General features: G+C 38.3%; 1 protein-coding gene across 3 annotated transcripts in view; it reads right to left on the minus strand.

Moving 5' to 3' along the window:
* LOC126483955 (calcium channel flower) overlaps positions 1–16143 on the minus strand; it is a 69042-nt gene that overhangs the window by 14638 nt on the left and 38261 nt on the right. For all 3 annotated transcript variants that reach the window (XM_050107248.1, XM_050107250.1, XM_050107249.1), the window contains exon 5: positions 5304–5411. In XM_050107248.1, the coding sequence (XP_049963205.1) occupies positions 5304–5411 (108 nt within the window). The remainder of the gene's footprint in view (positions 1–5303; positions 5412–16143) is intronic.

The raw sequence follows: 16143 nt of genomic DNA on the forward strand, positions 1-16143 counted from the left end.
TTTTCACTCCCTTTTTTTATTCCTCGTGTCTTCTTCAGAATTTCAAAGAGTATAATCCTGTCAACATTGTCAAAACCTTTCTCTATATCTACAAGTGCCATGAACATAGGTTTGCCTTCCTTTAATAAATATTTTAAGATAAGTTGTAGGATCAATACCAATTCATGTGCACCTACTCTTCTCCAGTACCCAAACTGAAATTCCCTCAGGTTGGCTTTAATCAATCTTTCCATTCTTCCATAAACAATTCATGTCAGAATTTTGCAACCCTAACTTACTGAACTCATTGCTCAGTAACATTTACAACTGTCAGAACTTGCCTTCTTTGGAATTGGGATTATTATACTCTTCATTAAGTCTGAGGATATTCTGCATATCTTGTACATCATTTACACCAGGTGGAGAAGCTTCGTCATGGCTGATTCTCTCAGGGATCTCAATTTTCAGACAATGTTGCCTACAGTAAGTGCCTTGTTTATACTTGGGCCTTTCACAGCTCTGACGAATTCTTCTCACAGTGCTTTATTCCAGTCTCATGTTCACATTATCTTTGAGTTCATTCCCTTTGTATAGCAGCTTCAGATTTTTCTTCCATCTTGCAGGCTTTGCTTCATTGCTTGCCATATGAACTCATACAGATTCTTCTGTTTTCTTCAAAAAGTCTACAACTTTCCTGTAGATGGCATCTATCTTTCTCAAGATCATGAATGCTTCTGCAGCTTTGCATTTCTCCTCTCGCCATTCCCAATTTACCATTCTGCATGCGCTGTCAACCTCAGATTTTTTTTTGTCTGCATCCCCTTTTTCTCATTTCATTTTCTGCATTTTATATTTTCCTATTTTGTCAATTAAATACAATACCTCTTATTCTATTCAGACATTTCTACTAGGCTTTATCTTTTTGCCAATTTGATCCTATGATGTCTTCACAACTTCATCTCTTGAAGCCACCCACACATTCCTATTGTATTACTTTCCCCCAGTATGAGTCAATTGTCACCAAGACCTGTCTTTGAAACTCAACAATTTCTGGTTCTTTCAGTTTATCCATGTCCCTCTCCTTAATGCACAACTTTTTTGCAATTTGTTCAGTTTTAATCATGCCGACTGGTTACCTACTGTTTAAGGAGGCAAAGATAATTTCTATTTTTAAATCTGTTACACCCAGCAACAAGATAGAATTTTGCCCCATAGCCCTTCTAAGCTGCTGTTGCTGCTGCTCCAAGCTCTGTGAAAAGTAGGTCTGTAACAGAAAAAAAGTGCTGTCGTAGATCGTGTTCCAATTTATTAGGTAAGCTTCAGATTAGGCCACAGGTATTGCAACCACAAGTTATCTCTTGCATTCTTCATAGAGGATGGATCCCAAATGAAGCTCTCACTGCTGCCTCCAGTACTGAGTCGATGGAAGGCCTAATCTATGAACCACTTCAAATTATACACTGCAAAACGATGGAGCAATTTGTTAACACAGCATGCTAAGTGATCAGAAGTTCCATATAATCACTGGAAGCAAGATAATCAAAGAGGGGAAAGCTCAACAACGGATTGTCTTAACACAAATTATTGTTTCAACCTATATTTATCTGATCTTCCTACCACTTCAACCTGAAAATTTTGCTATGTCAATGACCTGCCACTTGCTGCAGAACATAAGGAACCAACATAGAAAGAAAAGATGCCGACAAGGGACTAGTCTATGCTGGAGACTTTTTTCATAATCTGGAGACTCCAACCCAGTGTGAACAAAACAGCGGTATCCTGTTTCCATTTGAACAATTATCTGGCAAATGCAGAACTGAATGTAAGTTTCAGAGGGAGAGTCCATCAGATTTCGAACCCAAAATATCCATGTGTCATCTTGGACCAAAAACTGTCCTGCAGACACCACCTTCCTAATCTAACTCAGTCACTGAAGACTCATAACAACATCCTCCGTAAGTTATGTGAGTCATCTGGCAGTCCCTCAGCAACTGACCTGCCTTCTTCAGCCTAGGATGTGGTGTACTTAAGTGCTGAATATCGTGCATCTTTCTCAATGACCAGTCACCATACAGAGCTTGTAGACTACCAACTGAATACTGTGCATAGTATATGGCATTATCAGATCTACCTCAGTTCCTTCATGCCTGCTGTTAACAAGTATTATGCCATCTAATTTGTGTAGATCTACTGCTCTTACAAGATAATTCAACTAGATGTCTGGGAATCCCAATCTACCCACACATAGGGACCTGCCATTTTAAAATCTTAAAGTCTACAATAATGGCATCCTACTCTGCGTGATGCTTCTGATATGATTGCCAGAAATTTTAAGCCTCTTGAAGAATGGAAATGTTAGTGGGAAACAATAACAGCTGTGCACCTACATATCATGATCTCAGGTGCTATGAACAGTCCAAGACAGGTGCAAAGATGCAGTCCACAAGAGGAAAAAGCTGAAACTTGCTGGCAGATTAAAACTGTGTGCCGGACCGAGACTCGAACTCGGGACCTTTGCCTTTCGCGGTCAAGTACTCCGAGCTTCACATCAGACTATACATAACATTGTCAGTGAACTGTCAGGTTCAGGCACATCAGAGCAGTTAAGAAAAATTCGTGCTATGCTGTTTGACTGGGTTGAAGAATTGGACATTCAGTGGTGAAATACATTAAACCTTGTCAGTTGCCTTGTTTCTCATTTGTTTTTATCTGCTGTATCTTTTGACAATCTTGTACATTAGCCATGCACTAAATAAAATGATCAGAGCCCTCATCCACCACTGGAAATGTCTTTCAGTTCCAAATCTGGTTTCAGTAACAGTTATCATTACGCAGTCTATCTGAAACCTTCTGGTGTCGGCACATCTCTTGCACATTTATCATTTTCTTTCACAATTCTTATACCAAGCTACAGCTGTGATTAAATTGTGCTCTGTTGAAAACTGCACCAAGTGGCTTCTCCTTTCACACCTTTCTTCTCTTCCATTTGAAATCCAGTCTCACATCAAAATTAAAATTTTCTCCTCCTTAACAATCTGAATAATTGCTTTCATCTCATCATACATTCTTTCAGTCTCTTTATCATATGTGGAGCTAGCAGGTGTATAAACTTCTACTATCTTGACTATCAGTATGCTGGTCATAGTAGCTTTCCGGCATTCCTATTTTCTTATTCATTGTTAGAACTACATCTGCATTAACACTATTTCATTTTGTGTTGATAAATCTGTACTCACGTGATCACATGAGTTCTTCCTGCCTCCACACTTCAATAATTCCCACTATCCAGAATGAGATTTTCACTCTGCAGCGGAGTGTGCGCTGATATGAAACTTCCTGGCAGATTAAAACTGTGTGCCCGACCGAGACTCGAACTCGGGACCTTTGCCTTTCACGGAAGTTTCAATTCCGACTATGTCTAACTTCAACATATCAATTCTCTTCTTAAATTCTCTAACATACTAAATCAATTAAGGAATGTAACATCCCACACTGAGTCACAGAATGCCAGTTTTGCTTTTCTTGATGACAATATCCTCCTGAGTAGTCTCTACTCAAAGTTTTGATTGCAGGTCTATTGTACGTCCTGAGTAGCGTACTGAAGAAGTTATCATTATTAAGCCATACAGTAGAGCTGCATGTCCTCACAAAAAATAATGGTTGTTTTCACTTGTTTGTAGCAAAACGTAGCAAGGCCATGTTGGCTAACGTGGCAAAGGTGACAAACTGGATGATTCATTTGTCTTTGCAACTACTGAAAATGCTGCGGATCCTCTACAGAACTATATGTTAGTCTTGCCTCTTCACAAATAGCCCTCCAATGTGGTTGCACCTATGATAAGGTATTCTATATCAGTGAGGCACTCAAACCACTCCACTGCTGCATGGTATGTGGTTTGTAGCATTATAAATTAGATCTGTTGTTTTCAATTGAAGGAGGGAAGAAGCAACTGGCAGGGACAGAAAAATCGTTTACAAAAAGGCAGTCTACTGATGTTAAAAAGTCTTAATACTTAAACCAAGGGCCATCCACTACTGAATGACATCACAAACTTCATCTACACTGAAGATTGAGGTATGGCCATCCAGGGCATTGCATTTGAGAAGGATGGAGTGAGCACCAATCAAGACCTAGAGAGGCTCAAACAACACTATGTTTGGAAAAAACTGAAGCCCAACACCACAAAAACCAATGTTCACACCTTTTGGCTCTACAACAGACATGCATCCAGAAGACTCCAGGTACATTTCTAGAGCACCAACCCTACCTGAAATACTTTGGTGTTACTTTGGACTGGAGTCCAATATCTAGGCAGAATTGTACCAACACTAAAATGGTCAGGGGCAGAAACAATAACCTCCAAAAAATTACAGGCTTAAATTGGCGATATACCACAGTTGCAAAAACACCACCACTGGCAGTTTTGTTATACCTTTGGTGAATGTGCTTCTGTGTCTCATTAACATGCATTAAGCAAGTTTATGTTATACTCAACAAAAACTACAAACTCTTCACCGACTGAAACCTACTCCCACAGATACAATCTAACACCTGGCTGGACTCAGTCCAGGAGCAGGAGAGAACTGTCTACCAACACAGAATGAAGTCCTCCACATCTGGACGGAACCAACTATATGGCACCAATTGGCTAAAATCAACAAATTGGTTCCTCAGAAATTCAGCCTGAAGTGGAATTGTGATCAACTTCAAAGACCATCACTGAGTGGCCCTTGGCTATCATGAAAACTGTGCAGTCTGTTTAGGCATTTCTAGACTCTTGACAGGAACAACAAGATCCAAAGCAAATCTTCTAGAAGAGGAAGAAACAGTATTGTGTAACCTGTGTTGTTGTGGTGACACCCAGAAAAAAAAAAAAAAATGCATTCATGCCTGTCTTTAATGTTGCATCCAATGAAGCCGAGTTATTCCAACTGATGTCACTTGCTTCTGGGCTAAATTAGTTTCTCTAATCCGCTTTGTTTTGTAAATATTGCTATAAATATTTGTCACTTCCATTCTCATAATCTTCCTATTTTATTTTAATTCACAATCTGATGCTTCTGATACAAATAAATTATGTAAGCTGATCACGCACAGTTAGTATAAACAAACCCTCAATGTTCAGACAAACTTTTTCCCAACACTCAGATACACATTAATCAACCCTTTCTAACATAAAAAATAATTGTGCAGTGAACTAAGAAATAACACGCTTTAATTTTGTTACTCATAGCCCAATGGAAGACACGCACAGAGAGAGAGAGAGAGAGAGAGAGAGAGAGAGAGAGAGAGAGAGAGAGAATATTCTAATCATGATACTTACTTTCTCCCTAGTGCCATCAGGCCATATATCACACCCGTCGTGAATATTAGTCCACTGCCAAAGATGCTGCCCAAGCCAGGACACAAGAAGATTGCAGGCAATGCTATGCTGCAAGCACAGAAATGGAAAATAAAAAAACTTTAAATAATTTTTTTAAGTTCAAGGTACTCAGCAATCACTCACAATTTCTTTCTGAGAAATGTGTGTATTGCTCAGTAACATAGCTGTTCACAAAACTAATTCAGGCTCCACTTCTTGCACACACTCCCAGTTTGACCCACTTTTCACAGTCATGACCACTATTTCTCAAACCTACAGACAACCTGATATACGGCAGCAACTAGCACAAAAAAGTTGTCAACATTTCCTTCAACAGCTTTCCCCTGTAATTGCAGCCTAAAGGTCTTGTCTTCAGTTCCATTCCCAGGTTTAACCAGACTGCTCTTGCGAATACTTTTAGGATTCAACTTGTTACTGTTGTATAACTAACATTAAGGTTGCATCTAAGTCAAATTCTGACAAGAGAACTTAACAATCACTTATGTGTAGTATAAAAGACCTTGATACTTAAATAGGCACCACCACCACCACCACCACCACCACCACCACCACCACCACCACCACCTCACTGTGCTGAGTATCTTGCTAATCAGTCTGCCGTTAGCTTTGAATATATGTCTTGCCCATTCCAACCTTTTGATCTTAATGTAGCTGACAATGTCTGGCTCATTATATAGATTACTAGCCAAGTACCCAGCATTGCCCAGGTAAGTATTTATTCCAGTTTTTAGTAGTAAATCTCCTCCTCCCCCCTCTCTCTCTGCCCTCCTCCCCCTCCTCTTGTCTCTATCCACCTCCTCCTCTCCCTGTGTCTATCCTCCTCCTCACTGTCTGTCCACCATTCTCCTCCTTCCTCCTCATTGTCTGTCCACCTCTTTGCCCTCCCATCTCTGTTCATGTTATCACACTCACACCAACAGGAGGGCTGTTGGTTCTTACCCCTGCAGTACTTCTGTCCAGTCTGTAGTTAATATGTGTACCAATTTTGACTGAAATCATTCCAGGAGTTTAGGATGAGTTTTTTTCCCCATGGCTTTGTTCACATATGCACATTCAAATATATTTCACACATATTTAACATGTTTCACATATTTTGCTCACATATTTCGTCTATACGTCTAGCAAGTTTTGCTCTGTAGATTCATTTTCGTTCGGCTTACCGTATTTACTCGAATCTAAGCCACACTTTTTTCTGGTTTTTGTAATCCAAAAAACAGCCTGCAGCTTAGAATCGAGTGCAAAGTAAGAGGAACCTCTGAAAAATGTTGGTAGGTGCCGCCACAACTAACTTCTGCCGTCAAATATATGTAGCGCTACACAAGGATGCTTTGCAGGCACGAAGATAAATACTGGCACCAAAACTTCTGCATTAGCAAATAAATTGAAAGAAAAGGTAGAAGAATGTAAACATTATGCCGTGTATTCTTTCGTGTTTGCTGCTATCTCATTTAAATCCTGTCTGCCTAATAAACTACGAAACTAGAGTGAGACAACAGCGAACGTGGAAGAATATATATATCATGTCATGTTTATATTCATATTATTCTTATGCTGAATAGTGATACAGTCTGAAATGAAGCACGGCAACTGACTAGATTTTTAAATCTAAAATGTGTGTAATTTCTGTGCTAAATGTAACATACTAAAGAGGCGTCTGCAAAGATTTTCAAACGGACAAAAATGTTCGCTAAACTCTCGTTCAGAACATCATCTATCATACGCAGTCTATCATTTGGTTCTTGTTGATCATTATCAAAGAAAGCAGCAGAGTAAGTAACAACAAATAGCAGTCTATTGCTTTTGTTTCGCTTATGAGAACATTCCTCTCTTTCTTATTGTAAGCGGCAGTAGCGCGCACAAAAGCGAGCCATGCCGCGGGCGGCTACAGGTCGTAAACACTCATTATCAGAATGCGACAAACAATGCATGACACAGTGCAGTAATACATTTTCAGCTTAGAGTGACGTAAACACCTATAACAACGAGAACAGCACTTATCAGATCAAAGCAAAATAAGCAATCGATTCAAACCAGACAAAGCACGTGAAAAAGGAAGGGTACCCGTATAAATAAGGATGGAGCGCCTGACACATAGCAACAGCTACTTGGTAAAATCTTAACTGTTAAGCTTACGACTCGAACCAAACTACTGTAGCTGTATCTTCATCCTTTCGACCTAAATTGTGTCTCATGCTACAATGGACCAACTTTGCTTCGATTTGGAGGTGCGGTCTGAAACTTTTCTCGACCCTTGAATTTTGAGTCTCAAATTTCAGGTGCGGCTTAGATTCGGGAACATTTTTTTCCCTTGATTTCGAGTCTCATTTTTCAGGTGCAGCTTAGATTCGAGTGCGGCTTAGAATCGAGTAAATACGGTAATGTTTATAATATCATATTTCCTGAATTATGTGCTGTACAATGATAATTTTGCAGGTACATCCAGTGATGGAGTTTGGGTCACAGATTTATTCCAAGCTTGGTGCACTTTTCGAAGTTATTAGGACAGCATAATGTGCAAGTAGTAAGACATACTACTTAGGCAATTTTGAGAAACACTCACGAATATCTGTGTGTTGCAACACTGACCTTGTGGTGGCGACAGTCAGGTGTTTAGCGTTCAAGCTCCATAATTGGCTAATTGTTAGATCAAGTTTCACTCTCTTTTGTTTGGATTTTAAATGTATATTTTTTTTCAACACTGGTGATTGTGTGATGGTGATTTTCAAAAAATTCACACATACACTATTCATTCTTTCTTTTCTCAGACGTTATGTCTGGTCAAAAATGGAAAGTGACGCGGACCTTGATCAAGTGTGACTTCCTTTCAACTGTATGGTACATGTTACATTGCATTTAGGAACTTTTGGGTAATTGAACATGTATCAATAATTACAGATTTCTGTAGTTGTATATATATGTTTGGATGTAGCTGTATTGCGTTGATGTACTGGTGGATATTGTGTGGCATGACTCCTGTAGTTGATAGTATAATTGATACAATGTCAACTTTATCCTGATGCCACATGTCCTTGACTTCCTCAGCCAGTCGGATGTATTTTTCAATTTTTCTCCTGTTTTCTTCTGTGTATTTGTTGTATTGGGTATGGATATTTTGATTAGTTGTGTTAATTTCTTCTTTTTATTGGTGAGTATGATGTCAGGTTTGTTATGTGGTGGTGTTTTATCTGTTATAATGGTTCTGTTCCAGTATAATTTGTATTCATCATTATCCAGTACATTGTGGTGCATACTTGTATGTGGGAATGTGTTGTTTTATTAGTTTATGTTGTATGGCAAGTTGTTGTATTATTTTTGCTACATTGTCGTGTCTTCTGGGGTATTCTGTATTTGCTAGTATTGAACATCCGCTTGTGATGTGATCTACTGTTTCTATTTGTTGTTTGCAAAGTCTGCATTTACCTGTTGTGGTATTGGGATCTTTAATAATATGCTTGCTGTAATATCTGGTGTTTATTGTTTGATCCTGTATTGCAATCATGAATCCTTTTATCTCACTGTATATATTGCCTTTTCTTAGCCATGTGTTGGATGAGTCTTGATCAATGTGTGGCTGTGTTAGATGATACGGGTGCTTGCCATGTAGTGTTTTCTTTTTCCAATTTACTTTCTTTGTATCTGTTGATGTTATGTGATCTAAAGGGTTGTAGAAGTGGTTATTAAATTGCAGTGATGTAGCCGATGTATTCATATGAGTGATTGCTTTGTGTATTTTGCTAGTTTCTGCTCGTTCTAGAAAGAATTTTCTTAAATTATCTACCTGTACATAATGTAGGTTTTTTATGTCGATAAATCCCCTTCCTCCTTTCTTTCTGCTTAATGTGATTCTTTCTGTTGCTGAATGTATGTGATGTATTGTGTATTTGTGGCATTGTGATCGTGTAAGTGTACTGAGTGCTTCAAGGTCTGTGTTACTCCATTTCACTACTCCAAACGAGTAGGTCAATATTGATATAGCGTAAGTGTTTATAGCTTTTGTCTTGTTTCTTGCTGTCAATTCTTTTTTCAGTATTTTTGTTAGTTTTTGTCTATATTTTTCTTTTAGTTCTTCTTTAATATTTGTATTATCTATTCCTATTTTTTGTCTGTATCCTAGATATTTGTAGGCATCTTTTTTTCCATCGCTTCTATGCAGTCGCTGTGGTTATCCAATATGTAATCTTCTTGTTTAGTGTGTTTTCCCTTGACTATGCAATTTTTCTTACATTTGTCTGTTCCAAAAGCCATATTTATATCATTGCTGAATACTTCTGTTATCTTTAGTAATTGGTTGAGTTGTTGATTTGTTGCTGCCAGTAGTTTTAGATCATCCATGTATAGCAAATGTGTGATTTTGTGTTGGTATGTTCCAGTAATATTGTATCCATAATTTGTATTATTTAGCATGTTGGATAGTGGGTTCAGAGCAAGGCAGAACCAGAAAGGACTTAATGAGTCTCCTTGGTATATTCCACGCTTAATCTGTATTGGCTGTGATGTGACATTATTTGAATTTGTTTGGATATTAAGTGTGGTTTTCCAGTTTTTTATTACTATGTTTAGGAACTGTATCAATTTAGGATCTACTTTGTATATTTCCAATATTTGTAGTAACTATGAGTGGGGTACACTATCAAAAGCTTTTTGGTAATCAATGTATGCGTAGTGTAGCGACCTTTGTTTAGTTTTAGCTTGGTATGTCACCTCTACATCTATTATCAGTTGCTCTTTACATCCTCGTGCTCCTTTGCAACAGCCTTTTTGTTCTACATTTATAATTTTGTTCTGTGTTGTATGTGTCATTAATTTTTGTGTAATGACTGAGGTTAATATTTTGTATATTGTTGGTAGGCATGTTATGGGGCGATATTTAGCTGGGTTTGCTGTGTCTGCTTGATCTTTAGGTTTCAGATAAGTTATTCCACGTGTAAGTGTATCAGGGAAGGTGTACGAGTCTGCAATGTAACTGTTAAATAATTTAGTTAGATGTGAATGTGTTGAGGTGAACTTCTTTAGCCAGAAATTTGCTATTTTATCTCTTCCAGGGGCTTTCCAATTGTGCGTAGAATTAATTGCTCGGGTGACTTCATGTTGCAAAATTATCACTTCGGGCATTTGTCGTATCATCTTGTATGAGTCTGTTTCTGCTTGTATCCACCGTGTGTGTCTGTTATGTTGTACCGGGTTTGACCATATGTTGCTCCAGAAGTTTTCCAAGTCTGTTATGTTTGGTGGATTGTCTATTTTAATGTGTGTGTGTATTGTCTGGTAAAATTTCTTTTGGTTTGCGTTGAATGTTTGGTTTTGTTTCCTTCTATTTTCACTTTTTTTTGTATCTTCTAAGTCGTTTGGCCAATGCTTGTAATTTCTGCTTCTTTTCATCTAATTGCTCTATTGCTTCTTGTTGTGAGATTTTACCTAACCTTTTTCGTTTTTTGTCTGATATTTCATTTCTTATAAATTGTGTTAGCTGTCCGATGTCTCTTCTCAGTTTTTCTATTCTGATCTGTAGCCTGTGTTGCCATGTTGGTTTTGTGGGTTTCTTCTGTGTGTTGGTTGGTTCTGATCTCTGCCTAGTGTGTATATTTAGTGTAGTGAGTGCTCCTATATAAATCAGCAGTTGTAACTCTTCCACAGTTGTATTTTCATTTATTTTGTTGTGTATGATTGTGTTGATAATTTTTATTGTTGTTTCGACTTGTGGGTTATTTGGTGGTCTATGCAAGAATGGTCTTATGTCTGTATTTGTGTCTTTGTATTCTATATATGTTAGCTGAAATTTTTCTTCTATATCTAACATGTGTGTCACTTCATGTTCTATTTGTGCTTGTTCTGGTGACTGTCTTAAGATTTCGTTTTCCTCTGAGGGCTGAAGGTGTGCTCGACATCATGGTCATCAGAGCCCTGATGAAAAGTCAGCAAGCAAATCTCACGCCAAATGAATTGTAAGTTGAAGAATCCAGATACTAAGCAGTTCTGGGTGCCTTACCAGACTGCAGGTATAATGGATTTCGCAAATCATGACAGATATGCATGTTCATGGAACGTTTATGTATTTGGTCATTTGCTTGTCTACAGCTAAAAATAATATTTATTGTAATAATTAAAATTAGTAAACAGCCAAATGACACGGAACAATAACAGTTCAGGCCAACACACCTTTTTTTTCATAATATTGCTTTTCAAATGTCATATGTATGAAACAATAAGACCACTGTCAGAAAAAATATAACTAAAAAAAGGATTAGGGAGACTAGATCCTGGGATCCATTAATTACAGAGCCTGAATGCTAACCAGTGGACAGCCGCCACCTCGTAACAACCTTTTTCATTGTAGCACTGTGAGGTGCAAGAAGAGAGTCAGTAAGTTGCAGAAGGTGCTGACAGGGATGTGGAGCCATGCCAACTCCAGTGTTGTGATCAGCTGCCCTATGTTTTTTGGCCGAGGATCCATGGCACAAACAGCTCGATCGAGGTGGTTCCACAGATTCTCGGTCGAGTTTAAATTTAGGGAGTTTGCTAGCCAGGAGAGTATGATAAACTCATACTTTTGCATGTACACTGCAAGCTATGTGGCATGTTGCATTGTCCTGCTGGTAGGTGCCAGTGTGCCAAGGAAGAAACAATGTAGGGATGGACGTGGTCCCCAAGGATAGATGCATACTTCTGTTGATTCATTGTGCCTTTCTGGATGGCATGATCACCCAGGGAACACTAAAAACCATTACCCAGAGCATAACACTCCCTCTTCTGGCCTTGAACCTTCAGAAAACTTGCTTTCAGACATTTTACACTGTACATACTAACAGCTATCTTAAAATGTAATTCATCTGAAAAGGTCATGTGTCGTCACTCAGATAATGTCCCTTTGCAGTACTGGCATGCAAATTCCATCCTTTGTCACTGAAGAACAACAGTCAGTATGCGTGCAGGAATCAGATGCCTGCTGCGGAAGCCCATATGCAGCAACATTCACTGAACAATCATGGAGGAGACATTGTTTTTAGCTCCTTCAGTCCTTTGGGTGGTCAGCTGCTCAACAGTTGCACATCTATTCACCCACAGATGCCTCTGCATCCTTCATTCACACCTTTTATCTACAGGCTATGGTGCACCACAGTTGTCGATTTTGGATGGCACCATTTTGCCACACATGGTATACTTTAACCATGGCGGCAGGAAAACAGTTTACAATCTTCTATGCTTGGCCCAAAAGCCAATACTCATGCCCTTTTTGGATGCCAGATAAATTGCTTTGTTTCCATATTAAGACAATGAATGAACTGTTTTCCATGCGGCCTTTTGGCTTTGAAGCTTCTCTACAAATTCATGGCTGCCACAAATCTGCATAGATGTTAAGACAGCTTTTCCTTCAATAGTTTCCGATCCAATTTTGATAATTTCTTCCAACAGTTACATGTCCCTTTCAATATCCATCAGTAGTTCAGCGTTCCTTCATATGTACACATTCATAATACCTACTGTACCACATGTGTGCATCGCTTTACTAAACAAACAAATTTGGTTTTACTTAAGCAGCAGATATTTTTAGATCACTATCGTCACTTACTTTGTGGTGGCATGCAGATTATGCTCTTTCATTGCGTGAAGGATGAAAACCATAAACGATATAGTTTTGACAAGTGTTCCCAATATGTCACCACTTTTCTCCAAAGTGTGTAACCCAGTTTCCTCTCATAATGGGAGAGTTTGCGCTGAAATGTAACCTTATCTAAAGAAATGTAAGACTCTCTCTAGAGAGAATTTCACTGAAAACTGAAGCGTTCAGAAGAACATCTCACGACCAGCTTTTTTTCCATACTAACCATGAGAAGTGAAGTAGCTATGAAGCAATACCAGGGTGTATACACGGTAAAAAATAAAAAAAATAAACACACACACACACACACACACACACACACACACACACACTTTCTCCTGGATGAAAATACACTTTTCCATGTTAAGTAACAGTATACTTTTCCTCGGAACTGTAAAACTTATCAATCCTTTCAACGGTTGTGGTTTTATACACCGGTGTAGAATTTTGTGCACTTTAGAAAACAAAACTCAGAGTAAAGATATCTGATGTGCAGCAACATGTACACTGCATATTTTCGTATTACGAAAATATAAATTCGAATTCCACCGAACACCACATGTTACTTTCCAAATGATTGAAATCGAGACTGTGATGCGCTTTTGTAAGCCAGTTGTATCTCATGTCAAGTGATCTCACCAGCCGATGACAGTGGATATTCAGAGCATAGGACACATGATGTAGTCAGCCAATAGCAACATCAGTGTTAAGTAGTGCGAACACACAAATAGGAAAAGGCATTGGTTTAAATTAAAATACATAGTGTCGTTACAAGAAAAGAAAATCTTTCATGTGTAATACTGGTCTCTAAGATTAATAAGCTGCAAGAGAAGCTAAGCTTTTACACACAATGTTGATCTTTTATGCACGTGTTACACTTTAAGATACATCACACAAATGTGCCTGTAAAATTTTTAACAATGACATAAATGTCTGATCTGGGCTCGAAAATATTCTAAATGGTCGTCATCAAAGATATGATTTTTGAATGAGAGTCAAACGCTCTGTGACTTACGTAATTCATTGGACATTCATGCACACAGTTCATCTTGCATAAAAGGAAATTTACTTTTAAAGTAAAGCTTTTCAAACAACCATTCAGAATATTTTCCCGCAACCTGTTAGAAATAGATTTGTTTCAGTACTTGCCAGAGAGCGCCAGATAACAGGCGTCACCACACTTGCGCAGCTACGATGGCGCATGAAGCCCGTGTGTTCGTACGTGTAAAACATTAAAAGATCTTACATTATGTCATAAAAGAAACAAGACATCAGAGGATACTCCAAGAGCACGGGAATTTTGTGGACCATACTAAAATGCATAATTCAGCTTAAAAGTGCAAATTTGTATGTCCAGATTCAGATGCAAATTTTCTTGGAGTACCAGTACTGTATTATCTCAAGTTTGGTTCTTTATTATGGCATAATGCCATACGTGCTAGAAGATGAAACTGTGAACTTGAAATACATGAACAGTTGAAACTAGCAATAGTGCGGAATTAAACACTTTGTTTCAAATAAATTGACTGATTCAGTAGAAAAAATTAATAAAAGTCAATTTTCTTTTAAAAAATGGACAAAAATAACTTCATTGTTCTGCAAGGCAATTAGTGCTTGACTGGCAGAAATGTGGAAAAAAATAAAATCTGAAACTAGTAACATATTTTGATGATGACTAAGATGAGGTCCCCTACTCCGAGGAGCGTAGGGGACGATGCGAGACCCCCTTCCGTAATCGTGTGAATGTATTTCAATTCACTTGATGGCTCCCGGCCACAGAAATCCGTTTCGTTTTCATTTGACGTGCAACAAACTACGAGGAAACAGCAAAATCACTTAAAGCAAACACGGGTCACATCAGATAGTGGCGCTCCCCCTCTCTAGAGCATTTGAGGTAGGACGCCAAAAATTTAAAAAAATCGACTTTCTTCATTTGTAGCGCACATCTTTCTGAAGAGTCTGATACATAAAACACATATGTTCAAGGGAATGTGTTATTTGGTCTTCAGTGTGCCAAAGTGCAGTGCCACGCCTCTTTACACAGCATTCTTCCATCATATGTCTCTGTATTTCACTTTGTGGAATTCACATTTTTAATTGTAATGGGTGTAATGGGTTCCATCAAACTATATTCAGGCCAGTGGAAATTAAAATCTCTTGTGGTGCCTCTCCTGCTCCCAGTCGGCCGGGTTAACATCCTGGCCCTCTAAAAAAATTTCGCAATTAGTACTGGATGGGATTATTTGTAACCGGCAGAACAATTGCTGCAGCTTTATCTGAAACAAGCTGTCTGCATCATCACTATTACTTGCTAAATTGTGTTAAAAGGAACGTAACCAATACATCTCTGTCAACTTTTATTGTACACAAATTCCTTGCAATAACAAGTTGAAATTTTGCCACATATTATATTAAGGTCTTCTTATGCAGTGTTTGAAATTTGGCTTGGATATCACTTGTCCCTTTTGTGCTACCATACTTCGAAAATCTATGTTTTTCAGGTAATTTTTCAAATTTTTGTATTTTCGTGTGCATGTAACTGTGTGACACATGGGCATGATGAGTTCTGTGTGTTTAGGCCACATTAAGCTTACCACAAAAAAATTTACACCCTTTTTGAGTGAATTGTATTAGGCATAAAGGGTACCTACAATATGTACTTTTTAACGTATTACTTTATTTAATCACATTTTGGAATTTTTTATTTTCCCTCAGAAATATGTTGTTGGTATTTTGATTCATGGAGTGTGTTCTCTAAATGGATGTTACTGGGTTGTAAAAATTTCACTGGACTGTTTGGAATAGTTTCAAAGTTATTAAGACCTGAAGTTGGGTCTGAAGATAGATTGCCAGATACGGGTTGCAATTTCCGGGTCACGTCAACTTCTTTCAAAAGTCATAATTCTGGAGCTAATTGGCAGGGGAAACTAATAATTTGTACACGAGTGTTCCACACACGGTAGAATTAGTGTACTGAATTTTAGTTAAATCTGAGACTATGATCGGGAGCCCCTGGTTGAACTGACATGGAATAATACACTGACACCAGTCTTCATGAACAGGAAGCCATAGAGTGACGACAGATGCAGCTGAATGAGATCACAACAGACAAAATACCTGTTCACAACTTAGTGACCAGAAAAGTAAAGTTACCAAAATATGGGATGGAAACCCTGGTGCATG

The sequence above is a fragment of the Schistocerca serialis genome, chromosome 6 (genome assembly GCF_023864345.2).
Source record: "Schistocerca serialis cubense isolate TAMUIC-IGC-003099 chromosome 6, iqSchSeri2.2, whole genome shotgun sequence".
NCBI classification, from domain to species: domain Eukaryota; kingdom Metazoa; phylum Arthropoda; class Insecta; order Orthoptera; family Acrididae; genus Schistocerca; species Schistocerca serialis.